Source organism: Lagenorhynchus albirostris, chromosome 6, assembly GCF_949774975.1.
Source record: "Lagenorhynchus albirostris chromosome 6, mLagAlb1.1, whole genome shotgun sequence".
NCBI classification, from domain to species: Eukaryota; Metazoa; Chordata; class Mammalia; order Artiodactyla; family Delphinidae; genus Lagenorhynchus; species Lagenorhynchus albirostris.
In genome coordinates this window covers 89000479-89025337 of record NC_083100.1, presented here as the reverse complement: position 1 = coordinate 89025337, position 24859 = coordinate 89000479, and the positions used below count along the sequence as shown (strand labels likewise).

General features: G+C 34.1%; 1 protein-coding gene across 1 annotated transcript in view; it reads right to left on the bottom strand.

Annotated features, from left to right (window-relative positions):
* The window catches only part of LRP1B (LDL receptor related protein 1B), a 1442028-nt gene that overhangs the window by 268317 nt on the left and 1148852 nt on the right, over positions 1-24859 (bottom strand). The window contains exons 44-51 of the mRNA XM_060151186.1: positions 21567-21759; positions 20809-20934; positions 16935-17063; positions 14641-14760; positions 7060-7173; positions 6667-6816; positions 4054-4176; positions 1921-2040 (exon numbers count right to left, since the gene is read on the bottom strand). Coding sequence (XP_060007169.1) covers positions 1921-2040; positions 4054-4176; positions 6667-6816; positions 7060-7173; positions 14641-14760; positions 16935-17063; positions 20809-20934; positions 21567-21759 — 1075 coding nt within the window. The remainder of the gene's footprint in view (positions 1-1920; positions 2041-4053; positions 4177-6666; positions 6817-7059; positions 7174-14640; positions 14761-16934; positions 17064-20808; positions 20935-21566; positions 21760-24859) is intronic.

Sequence of the window (24859 nt, the reverse complement as noted above, 5' to 3'; positions counted from 1 at the left end):
TGTGCTCCACAACGGGAGAGGCCACAACAGCGAGAGGCCCGCGTACCGCAAAAAAAAAAAACCTTATCAGGACATTGATAGACTTTGACATGACAATACCACTCTAAAAAATAAGGGAGGGAGCAGGAGAAACACAACAAAAGAGAATGGGAATAAATTCATTTATATAGTACACATTGGCCATGTCAGCTGATCACGATAATTACATAAGGTAGATGTCTTGTAACCATTTAATAGGTAAAGAATTTGAGGAATAAGGGATAAAATGGACCAGCCCATGATCACACAGCTGGAAAATGCAGACACGGGAGAATTCAACTCTGTATGACTTTAGAATCTTTACCACTTCTATTATACTGTGTCCACTTAAGAAGGATAGAGGTGTCAGGGGAGCCATTTAGTGTAGAATTAAACAAAGGGTCAAAAGCAAGATAATTTTAGAGACCAGAAACATGTTCAACCTGCTGTAAATTGGTAGTCTTTTTGTTAAAATTAAACAGGGAACTCTACTCAATACTCTGTAATGGCCTATGAGGGAAAAGAATCTAAAAAAAAAAAAGAAAAAGAGTGGATATATGTATATATATAATTGATTCACTTTGCTGTACACCTGAAACTAACACAACGTTGTAAATCAACTACACTCCAATAAAAAATTTTTAAAAAAGAAGTATTTAATAGCAAAGAGAAACAAAGTAATTAAAACAGACTGGCCAGTCATCTAATTAATTAATGATTTTTTTTTCCTTTCAGAGGTTTTCGATAGTAATCTTTCTACATTTATCTTTATCTGTTGTGTAACTGAATTGTTTCAGCTGTGTAAATAAAAAGTAGATTTTAGGTGGCTTAATACAGGAAAATAAATTGCCTACTTTCTGAGGATAGCTCCAATTTTATGATACATACAGAGAACTTCATTTTAGTGTGAACATTATAAATCTTATAGTCCTTTTTCCATGATAGTGACCTAAATAGCAGGCCACAACTCCTGAAAATTTAAAAAATGTGTTAAGTACCCTTAACTCCATAAATGAGCCTTATTCTATGACTCAGGTCCTTTTCGCTCTTAAATGAGAATGATAACAGTTATGAAATAGGGTTGATATAATGAACAAAGAATATATAGCTATAGGTTCAAACATACATATGGAAACTGATCAGAAAGATAAATAGACAGATAGACATGTAAATAATTTAGTAGAATGCCTGGCCAACCATAACAAATATATGGAGATTAGGTTGCTTCCTTCTTCTACCTCTTAAAAAATTCATTTAATAATTAAATTTAAATTATTTGTTAAATGTCTGTGATTAATTAAAAGCAATCACGTTGGTTTTTAGCCAATGTAGTTGACGTACAGTAAACATAGACATTTGGCACTCTACCTCTAATCCTATAAAGCTGAATGTTTAAGTACATTTTAAAATCATATACATTAGCCTGCTTCCTTAATTTCCATTTAAAACAATTCAATAAGCGTAATTACTATAATACACAAACACACACCATGTGTGGCTTATGGCAGTATAAACCTGCATAGTAAATTTGGATGGTGACTTAGCAATACTTATCAAGAGCAATGAGAAAATTTTCAGTCATTTGATCCAAGTAATCCCAATCATTGAGATCCATTCTAAAGAAGTCACTGAAGACTAGAAATACAATTTGCAAATACATTCATTGTGTCAATATTCAGCAAAAAACCCTAAAACTCTAATAGTAAATGTATATATGAAAAATTGTAGACTGATAAGTTGTCATAAAAATAATAAAAACAGTTACATCGAAATGTATATACATATAAGCTTAATGTTAAGTTTAACAAAGTAGAAGACAAAGTTTTCTGTATACTCTAAAACAACAGAGCATATGTATCATACTCCTAAAAACTGAATAAGAACACAAAAGAAACAACTCACCACAAATGCTATCACTTTCATCTAATCCATCTCCACAATCAGCCTCTCCATCACAAATCCAGTGTTTAGATATACATTTTTGTGCAGAACATGCAAATTGGTTCCAAGAACAAGAGGAACCTAAAAAAAACCCAAAAAACAAGCAAAAAAACCCATAAGAATGTTTGTTTTAGGTGCAAAAGAAAAAATAAATCCTTTTGAGACATTCTTAGGAAAGATCCAACACGAGAAAGTTCTTTAGACTTTGCTAAAACCAGCCATCCCAAATAAAACAAGCCAGAGTCCTCTTCTCTATGACAGTGCTATAAAATTTTGACCACGGCTTGCATATTCCCTCTGAGTTATCCAGGTTATACAACATTGTTCCTTCAACATAATCTCACAGGGTTTGACTTTGAGCTAGTCAATATGCTGGTCACTCTCCCTAAGTACATTACTGTCTTTTTCTAACATGTAGGGTACAGATATAAAATAAATATTCCAAGTGTGGTCTAGTCATTTTTTTCTAATTTTTTTTTTTTTTTTTTTTGCGGTACGCAGGCCTCTCACTGTTGTGGCCTCTCCCGTTGCGGAGCACAGGCTCCGGACGCGCAGGCTCAGTGGCCATGGCTCACGGGCCCAGCTGCTCCACGGCACGTGGGATTTTCCCGGACCGGGGCACAAACCCGTGTCCCCTGCATCGGCAGGTGGACTCTCAACCACTGCGCCACCAGGGAAGCCCTTTTCCTAATTTTTAATCTATTTTTGAACAGTTGGAGAAAAAAATTACATCCTAGGCAAGGTCATAAATATGGTGAACTCACCACCATATACATTTGTTTTTAAAGGTGACGTGACTCAGGGGGTTTTAGCTTGATGACAAGCCATCAGTTTTGTACCTATACATACTTAACACTTTGATGTTTTTCTTTCCCTCCCTTGGGAACACTTAAATCTGACTAATAACATCCATATTCATTGGCATGGTGGCTGGTATTTTATTACCAAGTTATGCATTTATAATGGTGTATTCCATTTATTTCCAAAGTTTGTGATTGCTCTCCTCCACCCTTAGTTCATTTATCACCAGGAAACACCCAAGAATAAAATCCTACCAAATTAATATGTTCAAAATGTAAATGACTATAAAAATAAAATTTTGATTTTTATCGTATGAACTATTTAAAAACTTTGCATTTTTATTTCAAATATTTACTAACATGACCTGTGAAAAGAGAGACATTTAGAAAAACTGAAGCCCAGAAAAAATAAAATTAAAGAAGATACAACCATATAATGGCTTCTGTTCCAGGAAGTATGACTCTACATAAACTATTTGTAAAGTTCTCTGTTAATCTTGTTCAGAATCTGGCTGTAGTGTAAAGATATATGGCATCTTAATCAAACAAAATGCACCTTCATATTTCATGATGACATTTACTTTTATGGGACTTTGGCATTTCTTAGACAATCCATTTTTAATCTTTTTTCCTACTCTGTCTATTCATCACAGTGTTTGCTATTTGTGTTAAATGAAAAGAGTGAATATATGTTTTTCATGCTTTTTTAGGAATTTTTTTGGCCTGAAAATCATAAAATCCATAAATTTTATAAAAATAAAAATTTTAAATGCTTTCTTACCTTGCCAAGTGAAATGAAATGTACACACACAGAAATTAGGATGTGGATAGTGATAGACGACAGTTTGAAGAAATGCAAGTTTAACTATACTATTTAAATCTATACATGTAATTAATAGAAACATTTAGGATAATAATAGTCAATAAGAGGTAGGGAGACTATAATGAGTTGTGTGAGCTAAATCCTTATTTTTCACAGCAGAAGGTAAATACATTAGCATCTAAACTTAATAAGTCAGGAAATGAAGGTATAAATATATCATTTAGATTAATGGAGGTAACCACTAACAAAAATAGAAAAGGTTAAAAGAAAAGGCTGTATGGGAGATTGTTATTCTCCATTATAAGTTCTTCTGTTCTATTTTAATTTTTACCATTTTGTGATATTTAATCAAAATAAAAATTGATGTTAAAATCAATTAGCAATATTTTGTGTAAAATCTCTATGTAAGAGAACATCAGTATATAAATAATAATATAGTTTATAAAAGTAAAACAAGATATAATGTCTCACCACAGTGGAATTCATCAAGTCCATCCTCACAATCTTTCTGACCATCACATACCCAGGTATTCAAAATGCATCTTCCACTAGGACAACCAAAATAATTTTCTTCACATCTGTGTTTGTTTTGAACTGTGATAAAATATAGAATTTAATGTCAAATAAATTAAATTAATCTTAGACTTATGCAATATAGGTAGATATCAAAACACTAATACTCCTTGAACTGGAAGAGGTAAATAACAAGGAAACTTAAATAAAAAGAGCTGAGCTGAGGACATTAAAGAATGTCCAGGCCATGAAAACCAAGGAAAAGCTAAAAAACTGGCATAGACCAAAGGAAATCAGGGAGATATGATAACCAAATCCAATCTAGGATTGGATCCTGGATCAAAAAGAGGATATTAATGGAAAAACTTGTTAAATCCAAATAATGTGGAGTTAACAAAAGTAAAATAAAACATTTTATAGATGACTATAAAATGAGTAAGCCAAAGGCTAAAGAATCATTTTAGGTGGAAAATATTCTTAATTCCATACTTATGAAAAATAAATTACATTATAAAATCATTAGTAGATTTTTGCTGAGAAAGTGTAAACTTGGTGTTCCATACTTAGTGGGTACATATGCTTTGACAAGATTTATATATGTATTCTCTATTTTAAGGAACGAAGAAAAACAAGTTGCAGTACAATCTCTAAAATTGTCATACCTAACAAAAATATCATGAGAATAAAAAGTATCTGTATATAAAATTATTTTGTAAATTATATATTTTTCAGATTGTGGAGTATTGTTATTATCATAACCTCCAAGAGCACATAGAAAATACTAGATTTTTCTCTTTATTGGATGTCATTCGTCCCCTTGCACCTTCAGGTTTACATAGATTGTGACTGGCTCACAGCCAATCAGGAAATAAATCTTAGAGTACACATGGCATCACACCATAGTGATACATTATGACTATTTTAAGGTAACAAAAATTACCTCCATTCTATTTTTTTAATGCCAACTTTGTAGATCTAATTAAAGATGAAAATTACTTTTTGAAGGGATTCATCATTAACACAAAAAGTCTTGATTGTGCTGGATGTCTTATTTTTTCTTAGGATATTGCCTAGATATAACCTAAGATATTTAGACTGACCTTTTACTGGCTTCCTGTTTGTCTGCCCACCTGTTTCATAAGTGTATATTAATGCCCCTTTCCTACTTCCCCAATATAATCACTATTCTCTATTAATGTTGAAAGTTAGCTTTCAAAATCACTTATTAATCCTAGAAATATATAAAGACTACAAATAAAGTTAAAAAATATATATTTACAAGCTTAATAGATACCTAGTTATACTGCCTTCAAAATAATTTAAAAAATTAACTATAGCCATAATGAGATAAAGAATTGTTGCAGAAGAAACATTGGAATAAGAATCTAAACACCCAGTTTCCATGAGTCTAAAGCAATTTTCTATATTTAATGTTTTACATAATGAAGGATAAAGTTAAAAAAAAAAAGAAAAGATGTAGATGTGCAGTGAGCCAGTGCCTCCAGAGAAGTTATCCAGTTCCTCCTAGGATACAGCGAGTCTTTTCAAACCCAAAAGGAACATCACAGAGTGTCACACACTGATGAGGAGTGGGGAAAAGAAAAAAAGGAATCTGCTATTTCCCAGTTAATTGATTGATTATGCACCATTAAGAATAGCAATTCTTTAGAGTAGATCGTGTGTGTGTGTGTGTGTGTGTGTGTGTGTGTGTGTGTGTGTACTGTATACACTTGTGTGTGGAATACCTACAAATATAATTTCTTAAAATGTTTCAAAAACTTATTACACATCTACTAAGCATGGAAAAAAGTGATTGTAGCAGCAGGGTCAGGAGAAGGAAACAGCAGTATGAGAACACATGTAATGGTATACTACAAGCATATCTACTTTCAGTTATAGTAATTTAACATCTTTCTTTCTGGTATTATTATATATTTCTAAATTTTGTTTCCTTAAATAGTTAGAAAGAAATAGGTTCATGACCTTCTCATGGAAGGCATTCTCCTAAGAATGAAGATGACACTTTTCAGTGCTTGTGTAGGTAACGATGGCTAATATATATAAATATACCAGTCTGACATTGATCCAGTAATGATAACTATTATGTTACCCATACTAGTATGCCAAAAGATTGTGTAAGCTGCATCAAATAGCCTAACTTGACAATACAAGCTGTATAATAACAGGAGTAAAGCCAGTGGTGAGAAACACAGTCTCCCTCCCTTTAGTCTATAGATAGTTTGCTCTCAGTATACACTACTTCTGTGAAAACTTTATAGATTACACATTTTAAGACGTAATCACCAACTTTAAAAGGATTAATGAGGAACTGAACATGAAAAAAGAAATTGATCCAAACATAGAACAGATTTCTCAAGTATCATTCCATAAGTCATTAAAAAATATAAAGTGGCATGTCTAGCACGTCTAAATTAAATTATTTTTAATTTAGTCTACAATATTTGTTTTAATCTGAGTCATTGAGTATCAAGAATGAAAATTAATAAGTTTATGCTATACAACCAGCCCCTAAATCTTCAAGGCAAAGACTGTTTTGTCTTCTAGAATTACCTGGGCATTTTAATTCATCTGAATAGTCTCCACAGTCGTTAGACCCATCGCATATCCAGGTTGGCAGAACACACAGTGAGGTAGAATTACATCTTATGAATCCTGTGGTTTTCACTCCAAGTTTATAGAAATATGTACAGTCCGTATTATCTATAAGGAGGTCAACAGAAAAATGAAAAACACCTCATCTGCAAAGATTATAAGCCTTCTGTGTAGGTAATAGAAACAAGAAAAGTTAACCTCATTTGAAGAAGTAAATATGCAATTATCCTACACAACAAGGGTTAATTACATATCAATTCTGGACAAGGTTCAGTGAAGAGTTAGACACTGTTCAATGTAATGCCAAAGGTGCACAGGCATGAACAAACAAAATGTAATGGAATATCTTACTGCAGTTCTTTTCATCTGAAGCATCTGCACAATCTAGGTTCTGGTTGCATCGTGCTGATCTTGGAATGCACGTCCCATCTGCACAGCGGAACTCAACAGTGGCACAGGTTGAAACTAGAAAAACAGGTAAATAAACAAATGGATAGACGAGATAGAAAATGACTCCCTGCTTAACAGTTTGAGTACTTTAATTCTTACAATTTTGTTTGGTTTTGCCTTTTTAACTCTGGGCAGTCAAACTTGACACATAACCCCCAACAACAAGCTTGGGTTAGATGCCTCATACGTCTTCCCCTGTCATGCTGTTCTTCCCTACATTGTAGTACTTATAATACTGCATTGCAATGTCCTGTTTATGTATCTCTCCCCCCATTAAATTGTAAGCAGGGACCATGCCTTGTTTTCCCTATCATACCATATCAGCGCTAAACCAACAACAACAAAAAAATTAAATGCTGCTGAAACTTCTCTCTCCTTCCAACTTCAAAATACAAGGTATGACACTAAGCAAATGCCTGATTGAGTGCGTACAGAGAAATCCTGATCTGTTTGCTAAGAAGTGAAACATTCACTGCTATGATAAAATGACACACAGACAGAGTCAGAGATTGAGACGGAGAAACCAGAGTATTTGCTTTATTTACTCAAAGAGGGAATAGTTCAGCACTGCAAGAAAGTCATCATGCTAAGTTATCCCCTTTCACATGGCCATATTACTAACATTTGGTATAGGAAATATGGATTCCTCATGCCAAGAAACATACAAATGTGGTATGACTTGTCTCTGTTGTTGGAAAGGATTTCCAAATCCCTGCTATGCTTAGATGAAAATCAGTTTTGATATGCTACCATCATTACATATTCTTTGTACAGAATAGCTTATTCTTCATCATATATTCCTTTTTACTTTGCTTACACGTTCATTACCATATAATGGTTTTCAGCAATATGTTGTGAACAGGTGCATGGCTTGTTTTGTGTTAGATTAACTTAGGTGAGATTTTTATTCCAAATTCAAATTTCCACAGGTTGATTATGTTAATGTACAACCTGAAGGGCTCTATGATTATGCCACTTTTACTAGGGTTGATATTTTAAAGAGCCTATTTAATTATAAATATAAATTATATCAATTGTAAATGGTTAAAATGCTATCTTAAAATATGCAAATTTTATTCAAGGGTGTGTATGTCATTTGTATTTCATAATGCACTGCTCTTATTATATTTAATTGTATCTTGCAATTGTATCCTTATTTGTGTTTAAATGATGATTTGAATAAATGTTTTATTTACAATTTGCAATTATAATTGCTTCACTGTTTTCTTCATTAAAAATAACATCATTTGAAACAGATAATGCCATTATAAGTAGAGATAAATACACTGTTCCAAACAGGAAAAAAGTAGGTATTTTTCTTTTATGCCTAAATAAAGCAAAATCTCTTCCATATTCTTTTCTATTACATTTCACATTCAATATTTTTCAGTAGAAACAATAAATGGAATATATAACAGAAAATAATCATGACAAGCATATACATTTTGTTTCTGACTTTGCTGTCTATCAGCAGTCTCCTATTAAGAGGTTGTGTTCCAAAAGATTCCTCATAATTCCATTATTTAGAAGACAGAATTCATTTCTCTGTGAAACAATATTCTAGATAGTGGTAATATTCCTAAACAAGTCTACAAAGATTTATCTCTAAGCTACTTGACGTGCATTATCTAATACTTGCAGTTAGAGTTTGGGATACCAGAAATCCTAATTCTGAAGCAAAGGGGGCAATCACAACCCATTCCACCATCTCCATCTCCCTCCAAACTTCCATAAAGAATCTTCTGTGTACATTGCAGGGAGTCCATCTGGGTGGGTATTGGTGGCAGATAAAGTGAAGAGGCAAATTATGACTACATGAACATGGAGATGGCATGTCAGACTGTTAAGAGGACTGGAGATTCAGGGATTTCACAGTAATGGAGTTTCAAAAATGGTGCTGGGGGCTCAGGTGGAAGTAAGTGTAAAGAATGGCTTATAAGAAGAGTGGAAATGTGGAGCAAGTAGAAAACGGTCTTGGATGGAATTCTAGGAATAACAAAGAAACAGAGCAACTCTAACCAGACGAAAAGAAACTATAAAGTTGAGAAGAGTGGTTAGGAAATAGTATTTAAGAGAAAGGCAAGGGAAAAAATGAGGTAGGGGGTCAGGAGAACAAAAATAAGCCTACTGAATCTTGGTGAGGAGGGCAAGGGCAGCCTATTAAGAGTGGGTGAGATGTGCAAATAGGAACCGATTGTCCCTTTACTTCTAATCCTATCTCTATAGATTCCATGACTTGATACAGAGTTTGGGAACCACTAGAGGGTTAAATAGGGTGATAAGTGGCAATGGAATTGGACATGTCAAGTGGTTGCACAATTCCATAAGCAGCAGGATCAAGGTGGTTGCGGGGATTAACGTCTCTAGCATTTGTAGACAAGGAAAGAGAGTCCTGGAACAGGAGAAATCCATGGGAACAGTGACAATGTCACTTCATAAGTAAGCAAATGCTTCTTCTGCCAAAACCTCTACCTCTCTAGTCCCTCAACCATGTTCCTTTCTTATGTTGCTTTGGTCAGTCAAGTATTGAAATGTGTTTCACCCTCAGGGTGGGTCTTGAGGGAGAAAGGTTATGGGATCTCTAATTTGTCAAGTGAATATGAAAGCCTTCTGACAACTTTTCTTCAGGCTAAAAGTCCTAGAAAAAAGAGAACAGAAAATAATGTAGTCCAAATAAAGGTAACCTGAGTGGGAAATACTAGACTCTTCCCTCCAGATAGTACAAAGGAAAAAGTACACCTACAAAATGTGAGTGGAAATATACCACAGCCACACCAGGAATAGCAACGAGATACAACAAAGGAAGATCTGACAGGGATGGTAGCTCAAAAGTACCAGCAAGAGAGAAAGTAAAACCATTCTTTCCCTATTTAATCCACCTTATTTTCTCCATATCAGTTAAAATATTTAATCAGGTAGGAAAGATATAAAATCAATTAGTCTTTCCCTAGTTCTTAGGATGTTCCTTGTAAATAACCTAACTCAACCTTTTCTTTTCCAACTCTCCTACCCAGCCTGTAGCAAAAGGAAAGTGACAAGGAAAAAATACATGAAATGTGCTGTCATATCTCTTCTGTTTACTTTCAAACCACATCTTTTATTGAATTCACTGCTTAGGCTCTAAGGATATGCGAACCTGGAAGGAATGATGATTTCCCCTGCAGGCACGCTTATTCTTTTCCTTTAGCTTGTTGTTTGTGGAATCTTCAAAGTTTTGCTATGAATTTGGAAAAAAAAAAAAAAAAGAAAAACTCACCAGTTTCCTCTCCTCTAGGTCATCTCAGAAGTACTTAGCTCTCCAGTCCACCTAAAGGTGTTCAGATGGCCCAAGGAAGTTCATGTACTTCTCAAAGGGAGTATATTCATCTCAACAGGGAGCGAAGGAGGGATATTATGCACTCTCTACAAATCTATTCACTCAAACTCTGACACAACCAGAAGAGGAATACAGAATGATAAATTTTCTGAACAACTCCTTAGATCCTCACCAGCTAGCCTGATGTCTCAAGCTCTCAGTCATGAAAGGAACTGCTACAAAGGGGCAGTAATAAAAGATTGATGAAGATTTGGGGTTTTGCTTTGCTTCCAAAGGATAGGAAACCAAAAATAATTCCTTGCAATATCCATTTCCACTCTGTAAATAGATTCTTTGACTTGTGGCATTAAAAAAGAGTAATGTTAATTACTATTAACATCTAAATTAAACAAACAAAACTGTAATAGTACCTCAAATAATTTATGGATGATTCCACCATAGCCTCTCTCCACAGCCTATCAAAATCTCTCTGTATTTATTGACATTTTTATTGTACTGTTTAAATTGTGTTATATTTTACTTTATTTACATTCAACAATAACATGTGGTTTGTGTGTGTGTGCATATATACATACAACAAAGCACTGCATCCCTATGTTGCACTGACTACAGAAACAAAGAAGGAGTGACTGGAAGAAAAGGCTTGGAGAAATCATTCATTTTTCATTCTTCCTGAGCCTGTTCATGTTCCTTTTCCTTCATTATCTTTTAAGTGCTGTAAGTGTCCATGTATTTGACAGACACAAATCTGAATTAATGCTTTATAAGAAACTGGCTTATGGAAAAAGGACCCAAGTAAGTCTTTCCTCTATAGCATGAAATGTGCCCTACAAGGATACCATGTGAACAATCTTAATATGAGAGAAAAATCAAATCTAAAAGATGCAAGTGTAATAAGTAACCTTTCATCTAAAAAGCTACCCATTTGTTTATCCTAAGGAAGCTAGTCCGTTTACTCAAATTTATTAATTTTTCGTATGTAATATAGCATGTGCTTGAGCATTTGCAGTTTCAAATGTACTGCATTAGATAGGAAGAAATTCAAGGCATAAGATTTTGTTGTTGTTTCTTAAGATATCCAATTGTCATGATCTCTTTACTATTATTATCACAAAAGAAAAGTTTTGACAGAAACTTGATTCTCAGAGTAGTTCTGTCCCCAAGTATATGGCTGAGATGGTTATAACACAGAAATCGAGAGCTTAGATTTAAAAAAGGGGAAATAACATTTTGAGTTATTTTATTGTTATTCAGCTGCTGATATTGATATCAGTAGGCAGAATGAAACCTATCTACACTTTTGGAAGACTTACGGCTTCAACCAGCCACATAAGAGTTTAATAAACACATACCATGTACTAGGTACTATATTTCATAAACCCAAACACACTAATTTACTTACTGCTTTTCAAAAAAAATGTTTTCCAAGAAAATCCACAGTAACTGATTACATTTCTGTAGCTCTTTTTATGAATTTTGTTTTAAAATCTACTTTCTGTATTTATTACTCAGTTCCTTCACATTCTAGCTTGATATTTTTATTTTTATCCTAGCTTAAAGTTTTCATTATATTCTCCTTTCCTGCTTATAAATAACTAATAGAACATACCCATTTTCTGGTCTCCTTCTAGTTTCCTTTCCTCCTTTCTTCCAAATGCTTATCCATTTCCCTCTACTTACTCCCGTATCTTACTACATTTTATCATTTTTAATATTTTATAAATAATATGAAACAATAGTTGACTTAATTTTCAAATGTACTTGGCTCTTCCTAAACTACAGTGTCAACTTTGATAGTAAGCTACTCAAGTGTTTGGCCAAGGTCATATATAGTCTAAGACAGCAGAGTAACTTCTCAGTCCTTTATCAGCTACAAAATAACTTGTACACATTCTACCCACTTCCTCAACTTTTTATAGCCTCGTTACAACTGTACTTCACACATCTTTTCTTTACCATTAACCGTTTTTAAAAATAATCTGTATTCACTATCTTTACTCTTGCACCATTCATATTCTGTTTCAATCCAATGTGATCTGGCTTTTCCTTGCCATTACACTGAACTGACTCTCTTGAAGGCAAGCAAGAGATTATCTTCTATTTGCCAATTACAGTGGACACTCCAGTCTATGCATGCCCTCTTGCCTTCTCTGTAATGCAAACTTATCCTCCTTTCTTGAAAAAAGAATTTCTTGTGAAGCTCTTTTTATTAGCCCTGTGGGACTTTTCCTTTTTATATTAGTATCTTTTATTTTTAACAGGTCATTCTGATGCACTCCCTTAAAACAACTATTACACCATACATCCTTTGAGCTCTCTCTCTTTAAGAAGTCCAAAATCAATACTTCTGATCTAAACCTACTACCTGAGCTCCAGATCTATATTTACCTATATACCTTTCAAACAGTTCCATCTGAATGTCTACAGGTGCTCCAACCTCAGAATGTGGACTATTCTTATTATCTTATCCCCATCTAACACAAACAAAAGGCACACAAAAATAAATTTAAAAATTAATGAAAACAAATAATATTTTAAAAGCATACAACACACACACACACACACACACACACACACACACACGTATCTTCTCTATTCCCATGCTTCCTCCATGTTTATTACTGCAAAAGACTTGTTATGCTACCTTTTAAAATGCTGTTATATCTGTCTCTCTCCTCTTTATTTTTAGTTTTGGCTGCTGTAACATGCTACTGTTTTGTCCTTCTGATCTCAGTATTAGAGTTTTCATTCTAAAATCATAGGGTTTTTTTCCCCTTTTTTAAACTTTCTGGTGACTGCAGGATAAAGGTCATGTTTTTAACATGGCACCAAAAAAAAATCTTCATTTCCTGATTCTTTCTTCTAACTTGCCTCATTTTTTTCACCACTCCCCAATACGCAATCTGGCTCTAACCATATCAAATTACTTGCAGTTTTCATTATTGGTCCTTCTACTTGGAATTCTCTTCTATTTTGATCATTCTACCTTATTTATACTTTAAGACTCAGCTTAAATTTAATCTCGTCTATGAAACCTTTCAGGATACTTCCAAGCCCAAAAAAACAAAACAAAACTGTGCTCTTAATAGTGCAATCATAGCACCTTATATTCATCTTCACCTGTTTAAATGACTATCTTTCACTTAGAGTTTGCACTACTTGAGGGCACACACAGAACTCACAAATTTTTTGTCTCAGTCTTTAATGAATTTTACCCAATAAAGTATTTCAATGGATGGAAAGATTTTTAAAGGTAAATTGGTTTGGAAAGATCTGTTGGATCCAGGTTTTAGGAGACCTTAAATGTCAGACTAAAAACTTGTCACTTATTCTGCAAACATTGGGATGCTTTATCTGGGAAGTGATAAAAAAGTAAATGTTTACATAGCATTTACTATATGCCAAGTTCTATTCTAATACTGATATACTTGTTTAACTATTGTCTCTTTTTCTTAAAGCTTGGGAAACTGAGCCATGGGTTGGTTAAGTACTTTATCTAAAGTCATGCAGTTAGTGGTGGGGCTGGGGTTCTATCCCAGGTAGTCTGGTTGCTGATGTGTCACAGTCGTTACTATGGTAAAATGTTAAATTGTGTTAGCACGACTAAAAATTCAGATTTACTGCAAAGAGTAGAAACAGGGAGACCAATAAAAGGGCTACTTTGTTAACCCAGGCTCAAAGTAGATTGAAGGGGAATCTATCTCGAAGAATTGGAAGATTTGTTGATGATTGGACATGTGGTGATAAAACATGGTGGAAGGAGGAACCAAGGATAGTACCAAGGTTTCCTGTCCAATAAGTAGGAAAATGATGAGAGCATGGTTAGGAGAGAGAATTAAGGAATGAAGGGGGACATTTTGGAGCAGTAGATTCAGTATTATACATTCTGGTAGAAATGTCCCATAAATAGGGTGGTTGAACTGAAAAGGTAAGAAAGAATTTTGAAGTGAGCAAAGAAAGAAATAGAAACAGAAAATATAGTCATAATTTTCAGTTGACTCTAGTAACTCCCCTCCAATAGCATTTACCAAAGTATGGTCCATAGATGCTAACTGTTGTTATGTATCAAAAGGGGGAAACCATAGTGCTCTCAGGAACACACTTTGGAAGAGTTTAGGAAACACTTAGCATGATAATATTCCGAGGCTGATACAATATGTGTTTACCTTTACAGTCTAATTCATCAGAGTTGTCTCCACAGTCGTTTCCACCATCACATAACTTGCTGTGAGGAACACAACGACGATTGTAGCAGGGCTTGAAACCTCTTCGACAGCTTCTGTTTTCTTACACAGAAAAGAAAAACACATACTTGGAGGGCTTATAGAACTATTTTTACAAAAAGAAGATCACAGATGATACCTCATTCACAATAACTGGATTGTGGGTCTATAAAACAAGTGCCGTGTGGCATCCAAGTTCTGGGTTAGAATATCTGTGCATTATCAAGTAGTTCATGCGGTAAAAAGCATTTCTGACTGTTTTAACCTCAGTGATTCATACTCGGAGACCTCGTCAAACTATACTCACATTATTGTTTCTGGCATTTCTGTAAGCTAGCGTAGAAATAAACAGGTATCACATACTCAATCTGAAGAAAAGAATCTCTACCTCCAACGCAATAAAGACACACCAACACCTATCCCCTCTCTCTTTTGTACCCCACAAAGATTTTAAAACAAGGAAAAAAGTGTCAAAACATGTATCCCTGAATCAGTGAATCTAAGAGTCAGCTACTTATCCATAAATTTCTCTTAGAAATCATCTTAAAATGTCTATCCAAATTTTCTAAGCAGAATAATAATTGCCTCTGAATTCTGTTTACCTTAATGAGAGTCTCCTGACATTTTCTGATATGGGGCAGAAGGTACCACTCACAATAATAATAGCTGCCATTTACTGAAAAGTAATTTTGTGCCAGGCTCTATATTGAGCATATGTAAATGTACATTTGTTTATTTAATGCTCCCAACCATCACCCCATCTAGATTTGCTTGGTAGTGAGAAACGAAAACATAGAGAAGTCAGTACCCTTGTTCATGCTAGTCACACACTAGTATGTTTGGGAACAAAGATTTAACCTCAAGTGTGATTCTAAACTCTGGAATCTATACCTGAGATTGTCAAACTATAGCCCGCAGGCCAAATGCAGCCTATCAGCCTGTTTCTATATGGCTCTGAAGCTAAGAATGATTTTTACATTTTTAAAGGATTGTTAAAAAGATAGAATATGTGACAGGAGTATATATGGCCCACAAAACCTATAATACAAGCTGACCTTCTATAGAAAAAGTTTGCTAACCCCTTCTCACACAAATATTACCTGCCTTCTAAGAAGATAAAAATAATGTGAAATATATTCTCAAGCCAATTCATAATAATATGGATTTTTAAGTTGATTATTATTACATTTTTATATGCTTTAATATTTTCATGGTGTACAGGATATAGCTGTTGATTCAAGCAAACATGTCATTTGAGGTAAATGCCCTAAGATTTCAGTTACATATAAATTATGGACAAATTACATTTGACTGTCATTTTAACCAAGGGTGTTTATTCTGCAATGTAAAAGTGTGACATAAATTTCCCAAAATCCATCCTCCTCTTGTTTTAACTTTCTCTAATATAAGAAAACAAAGGAGAAAAATAGAAGCCAAATATAGCAATTCCAGATATAGATTCCTAAATTTTGCAGAGCATATAATACCAGTACTATTGTATTACAGCACAAAAATAAATCAAACTAATTTAGAAATAATCTGGATCAATTCTATAATAACTATTAATGATTGCATAGACACAAACTTTCAGGAAAAATATTGTTGCAGCGAAGGCAAATAACAGTTGCTTACTAGGGTCCAAAAGCCAGTCTCTACTTCCAAGGGAGAAGGAAAGGTTGACTACCACTTGGTGTCACCTACAGAGGCACAGATGGTGGAATTCCATACTTAATGGGGACCATGGCTAAAGCAATCAGCCTTTGTACCTAAGGACACTAGCTCTGGGACAATCCTGGAGGCAAAAATAGAATGAAAAAGACTTTGATATCAACACAACAACATGCTATTGACTGATGGGGGACTTTTGCTGCAGAAGTAAACCTGCAATATCTACCCAATAACTGATATTTCTGACATATTTTTAGGAATGTAAGACTAAAACTTTTTGCTAATGATGAATAATGAAGCAGCTCAAAAGACAGGCTCCTGCTATATTTAAATTTATACTTCATGCATGGAAAACCATGAGGAAATTCTTCAATGAATATCATGTGTTTTGGGTAGGAAATATGGTGCCCCATTTGAATAAGAACAAAGCCAAATAATTTGCCTTAGATCTACATGTTAGTGAGAGGCATTAAGGAAATCATACACATAAACCAAATGGAGACAATCACACCAAAAGCTATAAAAAGAATTACATTCTGAAATGAGTAAGTCATACATTGGAAACTCACCACAGTAGAGCAGTTTTTCATCAGATTTATCCTTACAATGAGGAATGCCATCACAGGTGAGCTGGTAATCAATACATTCTCCATTTCCACACTCAAACTCTGAATAAATATTGCAGGAAGAATTTTTAGCTGGAAGGAAAAAAGGCAACGTTTTATACAATAACAAACATTTTTGATGTCATGACAACTGTTTCCCTTAATCTTAATTATAAAAATAAACTAAAATTTATCTAAATATAAAATTAATAAAGGACAGTGGTTTATGGCATTTCTTTACAAAAAAATTAAGAGGGACACTTTTTATTGTGCTGTCTTCAACCTCCCTTTGCAAATTTTTGGGCATTGCCTGACTTTATTTTTCTTTTATGCCTGTTTTTGTATTTTGTTAATTATTTGGTGACTGTACATGCATGGAGAGAAGGAGGGGTTTAAATCTGGGGGACTATATTTATGAATCTTGCTTAACAGTGTATGTTAAAAATAAATTTTTAAAAAGAGCCAGTTAAATAAGCTCTGTACATACTGAGAGTGTTTTTGTATTTTCTTATTGAAATCTCATGTATTCTTCAATACATTGAAATTTTCCAGTATATAGAGTTCTTATCTTTGAATGCTTGAATTTATTCATTACAAATCTCACCTCCAACTGGTCTTCCTCCCCAACTACCTGCTGAAGAAATCTCTGTAGCAGTTTCTATCAATCAGAAGTACTGGAATTGCTGAAATTACTTTCATCAGCCTCTGGCTCTACCCATGGTGAGAAGTACCAGGGAGCAGACCCTCTCTTCCTGCCACACGTGATCAGTACCTACTCCTTGAAATGCATGGGAATCTGTAGGATGTGCTGGTGGAGGACAATGATAAACTGGAAAGCATGTGCACCAGATGCTTATGGGCTCCAGTGGACTACTGCCATATTGTCCCACTTCTAAATGTCAGGATTTTTATAAGAAATTAAAAGCCTGAGTTTTTATGTGGTTTGCCCAACTTGTGAGCTTTTCTACAGTTAGGTTTCATCCCTGGAGTGCCAGTATGTTACCCTTGTCTTAGAAAGACCTCTCTTGGGGAAAACAGACTTATTTTTATTCTTAAATAATAGATTTACTAGCAAACTTTTGGGATGCAATGTTTTGGTTGTATTACATGCTATTTGCTTGCATGTACTCATTCCATTGCTTGTTGAAAAACTGTACAGTGAAAGTCAGTCATATTAATTATGTTGGAGGTAATTAGAATTCATTTATTTCTACTAATGCAGGTAACACAACTTAATTTTACAATCAGTTTTTAGGATTTATTTCAGGAATAATTAATTAAACAGCCACAAATACTGTTTAAAGTTTCCAGTGTTTTATTTCTTTATTATCCTAGAATTTAACTCATTTTACTAGAATATCTATCTTATCCACCTATTAAAGACTTATTTAACTCTTTAAATGATAGCACCCCTCTCTAAAGGTAATTTTATTTTTCTTGGTGCAGTCTAAACTTCACTCGTCAGTAGCTAAGGTAGAATGCCATTTTAGAGGAAGCAACAAAGAATTAAGAATCTAAAAATATCATTAACTTTAAAGAATTACTGTCTATAAGAAGAGTGCTGACATTACTGCACACAATCACCTTAGATCATGAACTGAACAAAATTCATCCGTTTACTGAGAGTCCATTAGAATTCCTAACTTATTTTGTCTATTTTAAACATATCCTGTTTAATTTCTCATTTCCAGTGAAAGCTAATTGTTATGATGGCAAATACCATACTTTGCTTTTATAATCATTGTGCCTTTAAGGAAAAAATGAAAATTATTCATGATAAATATGGTTTATCATGAAAAAACAAACATTGTATGAGCACAATTCTTGCTTAGGTATGTTCATTTGAAGAAATAGTATTGAGTACTTTCTTCCTCTTTCTAGAAACAAAAAATGTGGTTCAGCTATCCTCAATTCTCTTACAAGGTAATTGCTTCATCTAATTATATTTGCTATTCTTATTGCTGTTATGGGTTTTAATAAGGCTAGCAACGTTGTGTAAAATGGAATTGCCTAATCTTTCTGTCAAGAGTTATGACAACAAATGGCTTTTCCCTCCTTTGCCCTCGGGTAGGTGTTAGTAAATGGTCCTTCACCCCTCTAATGCTGCCATTAACATTCATAAACTGCTCTGGGTGAACTAATTCAGAGGTCGACACAGATATGCCAGAAACATCCTCATTTCCTAAAGATGGACTTGACAAAAAGAAGCCAAGAGTTACTTTTCAATCTCTCTGCTGGACCACAGGATTTCAATATGAATGCACAGTGGATACAAGGTACTTCTGTAAAGGTATGTCAGCTCTGAGGAATGCAATATCACTCTACAGTTCTATGTGAATACAACTATGCTTGTTTAAAACTATAGTTTTCTGTCTGATTCATTCCCTCTCATCAACAGTGAGAAGCAGGTGGCTTAGTAGGGATAGATGTATCTAATCTATTTTTCAGCAATGACAGGCATCCATTGTATACAAATAAGCCTTGCTGTTCTGACTAAAGGCATTGGTTTACTACTGGCCTGTAGTGACCTGTGAAAGAAACATGAGTGATTCTAATGCATGGCTAAAACTCCAGGCTTACAGATAGCATCAGATCCAGGCCATTACAGCTGAAACCACAAAGGCAAACTGAAAGAGAGAGTTTAAGCAATTGCGTGAGCAATTCAGGGAAGTGTTAGGTGATGAAGAAATGTGGGAATTTGTGGCCCGAATTATTGAAATTTGCTATCTTCTGAACAATTACATCATTCCCTTGTTTTCTTTGGCACATTCTTAAATAAAAGTCTTTTACTTCTTTTGCTAAGAGATGCCCTTTTGGGTTCTGGTACCAATTTGCAAAGTGAGAAAATACGTATATGTTCTTGCATTAGGTGCAGTAGTTTTCAAAGTAAAGAAAACGATGACAAAGTGCTCATATTAAAATAAAGAACAGGCAAAAGAGAACATCTTCTTGGTATATAAAGACCAAAAGAAGACTAAAAATGAAAAATACTTACAGCTTATGATACTAATTTTTATAATGTAGATATATCCAGCCCTATTGATTTTCTAAGATGAAATATATGAGATGAGGATACAGATGAGGAGAAAAAAAATGTCAAAAATTGACACATCCTAAGAGTGAGTTCATCAATTTCCAATTTTCCAAGATGCTTCTCTCCAATCTTTCTTACTCATGAATAGTCTTAATATTAAAGAGAAATTAACCCTTTTTATGTTGCTGGCTAATTTTTCATGGCAGTATTGGAACACTTGAACCCTTATTTATAGTGGAAACAGTTTTGGAAACTTAGCTGTTAGTAAGTATTTACTGTAATGGTACTAATTAAAGATTGTAATGCCTTTGGGAGATATAAACATCATGCAAGGCTGCAACATTACATTTTTAATTAACAGTTTGGAAATGATTACAAATAAACTGTGTGAGCCATTCTTTCTCATTTACATAGTCTGATGGACTGTGAATGGGTTTACTACAAAGCTACTAAGCTACTGCCTATACACGGCTTTATTTCAGCTTTAATTAATTTCGCTATTGACTGAATCCTCAAAGTCATAAACACAAGTTTTCAGATGATCATTGCTTGCAGGTATTTCTCTAGCTAATCCAACATCTTCCAGCCCAGAATCAGGGGGGACACAACATTTGTCACTGTTTGGGTTATCATTACCTATCACATGGTGCTATAGGTAGAATGGTAAACTGAGTTCTTTTTAGAAGGGAGAGATAAGACAACCAGGCCTCTAATAGTACAACTTCATAAATATACTCAAACAATTTCAAGGTCCATGTGTGCCATTTTGAGCAGTTATATCACATTTCAATTTTCTTTACTTACTCACACATCTGTTGTCATTCAGCAATATTCGATCCCCCCTGCAGGAACAGTTCACTCTTCCATTAGGAGTTAAAAGGCACAGGTCATGGCAACCTCCATTCAGTAACGCACATGGAGAAAGTTCACCTGCAATGAACAGGTTTTACTGGTGACATTTTATATTGAATTCCTAGTCTATGTTAATATAGATTAACAGTAAACTGTTAGACAGCCTCAATCTCTCAAAAATATCTCATGAACAAGGAAGATTTGGGATTTTTAAACAAATCTAAATATTCCAAAAGATAAGAACATTAAAAATATGTAACAAATCTCTACATTTTCTAACATATTTGTCATTCAATGCACTAGTACCTCTAGAAACCACATGCGTACTGCAGACTGCAATTTTGTAGGTATTCCAGTGATTAAAAAAATTTTAAGGCCAGATGCAAAGCTTGTTTATCAACAAGTATTATTTTCTTGGAAACGATCTGAATGTTCAAAAATATGAGGAGTGAGCAAGTATGAAATAGAAATCCAGAAGCAAATAATTAAAAATGAATTGTTCCTTTGGTGGTAAATTAAGAACTACAAAATTTTCCATAAAACTTTCAGATAATTTCAATATATTAGATAGTCAAAGCCTGAACACTAGCCCCAGAAACAGTAAGAAAACAAAATCCAACTAAGTATTACTAAAAACATAAATACGTTTTTTGAGAGATTATATAATTGAGAAATATATTGGTAACTTACAAATAAATATTGTAACTTACAGCTATTGGTGTCATTGGCAACAGCTATGATACCCATTGGTTGATGTGGAATATCAGAACGAAGAATTTTTGTATCTCCTCCCGTGTACTTGTTGGAACGCAGGATAGCTCTTCTTCCCCAGTCTGACCAGAAGATATAATTGTCATAAACAGCCAAACTGAGAAAAGCCCCTGGCCCAGATTTGACAATCACCTGGAATAAAGTAAAATATCATATTTTTTTAAATGAAGATATCCTCATCTGTTTTTGCTCAAAAGAAAAGAGATTAAGATTATTTCTGATTATTGAAATAATCAGATAAAAATACATTTCACTAAATGTATTATCATAACTGTGTTTATAGTTTATTTTAAATGTCTTAACCACCCTTAGTTTTTGCAATGTTTACTTAATATTTTGCAGTATATTTCTATTTAATAATCATTCAGTTTGTTAAAGCAGCTGTGTCTATTTAGCATTATAAACCAAAATCATCATGACAACAATATGAGACTATTAGTACTAAACATTTATTTATCATTATTAAGAAATCTTTAGATATACAGTAAACACTCACTAAGCTCTCAGAACTATATACAGAATATAAAGTTCAACTGATCCAGGTTATTCCTTTAGGAAGCTTACGACATGAATAAGTTAACCAGATATACATGTATTGGCAATAAAAGTTTAAAAGCAAAGACCAAAAAGTTTCACTCAGACCAAGATGAAGTAAAAGGGTGTGGATTATCCTTCTCAAAAAAACAACTAAAAAAAAAATATATGTATATATAAATAAAAAAGGAGGCTTTTCAACACATTGGATATCAGGTAAGGAAGGACAGTGATTCCTGAGTAACAGGAAATAAACCAAGTGAGTCCCATAACCTCCACAGTTTATAGCCTGAGACAGATTCCAGGTAGCAACACAGTGCAAAGAAACCCAACAGAGTCCAGGGAACTCTCTGAGTGGGTATAGCTGAGAGTTACGGGAGGGTAATATGGTTAGCTCTCACAAGGCAGAGTGTTGGAGAGAAGAAGGCAACAGAGAGAGAACTCTGGATATCTGCACAGGGTCCTCCTGGAGTATTAAGCACAGTATATGAGACAGTTACTGCAAGCTGGTGAAAGAGTCATGCAAAAGGATTAGAGAGAAGAGTTTCCAAAATTTACATGGGTCCAAGAATCACACTTGTTAATGCCAACCAGACTTAAAATCTTTGTAATTCATGGGACTCTGAGTAGAGTACTTGGAAGGGTCTTGGCTCAGCAGCGGGGAATAATTAACCCTAAACTCTGCTCTACTCCAGTCTCTCAAACCTTAACAGCAAATCCTGAAAGGATCAAACTCTTTCCAGGTAGCTTAACTGTTTCCCAAAAGAATGCTCAAGAATTTTAATGGTAATATGTAAAATTTTACCACTAAACTACTATGGAAAAAGAGATGAAAAGTCGCGAATCTGTGACTTCAGTTTCCACCTTAAGAAAGTAGAAGAGAAAATGTAAGTTAAATCCAAAATAAAGGAAAACAAAATAAAAATCAGAAGAGAAAGCAAGGAAATAGAAAACAGGAAAAAATCAGGGGAAAATCAATGAAACTAAAAGATGGCTCTTTGATATCAATAAAATGAAAAACACATAATGATGAAGTGAGTTTTATCCAAGGAATACAGAGTTATTTAACATTTTAAAATCCTATCAGTATAACACACAAAATAAGAAAACTCATATGAAGGTCTCAGTACAGAGAATTTATTGGTTGGATCTAATATGCATTCCTGATAGAAACTCAGACTAAAAATATGAATAGAAATAAAACTAGGAATGAGACAGGAAAAATCATTCTTACTACTTCTACCCAACACTGTCCTAGAATTTCTAGCCAGTATAATTAGGCAAGAAAACAAAAATAAAAAGCATTCAGATTGGGGATCAAAGTCTGATCGATCACCTAGGCCTGCCTTCACCAAGAATCTTGTTAGGTCAGTTTAGTGCATTTGGGGAAGATGTTTCACTTTTTTTTTGAATTTTAGTTTGCTCATCTTAAAGCTGGGGCTGTCCCTTACCTCTGATATTTCCTCTTAGTAATTGTCCATCCACTCACAGCCCATTCACTCCCTGGCTATAAATGTCTACTTTTCCTTGTATTTAGAGTTGACCTCAATCCCTCTCCTCTACTGCAAAACCCCACTGCAGTTGTCTCTATATACCTATCCTGATAGTCCTGAATAAAGTCCCCTTTATCATTTTAACAGGAGTCATGGATATTTTTTCCTTAACACATTCAATGTAATACTACTGAGGAAAAAAAAAAAAGGATGAATTATTGATGTATGTAACACTGTGGATAAATTTCAAAATAATTATGCTGAGTGAAAGAAGCCAGACAAAAGGGAGTACAGGTATATCATACCATTCATATAAACTTCTACAAAATGCAAACTAATCTGTAGTGACAAAAAAAAAAACAGTGTTTCCTGTGGACAGAGTGGGAAGCGGTAGGGTGGAAAAAGAAGGATTAAACAGGGAAATGAAGAAATGTGTTGGGGTCATTGATATGCTCATTATCTTGATGTGATGGTGGACTCACAGATAATATGTGTGTGTGTGTGTGTGTGTGTGTGTGTGTGTGTGTGTGTGTGTGTGTGTGTGTGTGTGTGTGAAGACTTTTAAACTTTAAATATTTACATTTTAGTGCATGTCAATCAGAGCTAAATAATTTTTTTTAAATAAAGGCCAAAAATTTCTTTAAAATATTTTCAGAAGTAACATTAGGTAAATATATGGGACTGCAACTACATTTGGAAGGACAGGATACATCAGAAAATAGATGTTTTTACTGTCTAGTCATTTTACTTTGCTTTTGCTTCTAAATCCAATCCATAGGTGACCTATCCAAATAGTTCCTCTGAATTCTTTAGCAAATTAGTGAAGGAACAGAGGGATGGTTTAAATGTGAGCACACCCTTGTTAGTTGAATGAAATGCTCAGATTTCTAGAAGAGAGAAACTAACATGAGTTTTCTCTTGTAGCAAAGAGATGAGAAATAATTTTAGGAATCGAACAGTAAACATACAAAAGAAGAGAGGAAAAAAAGGACCTTAAGCCTTAGAGAAGCGAAGAAATCTACAAGATTTTGCCTCTAAGGCAGCAAGAACTACAACAAACAGCTTTAAAGGCATTGATGTAGTTTATTTTATTTTGTTTGGTTTCATTTAGAAGAAAGCTTTGCCTCCCTACTGTGGACAAATTACATGAATAGAGACGTCGTGGCATACCTAGAATAAAGAAATGGGCTTTTTGCCTTATCAAC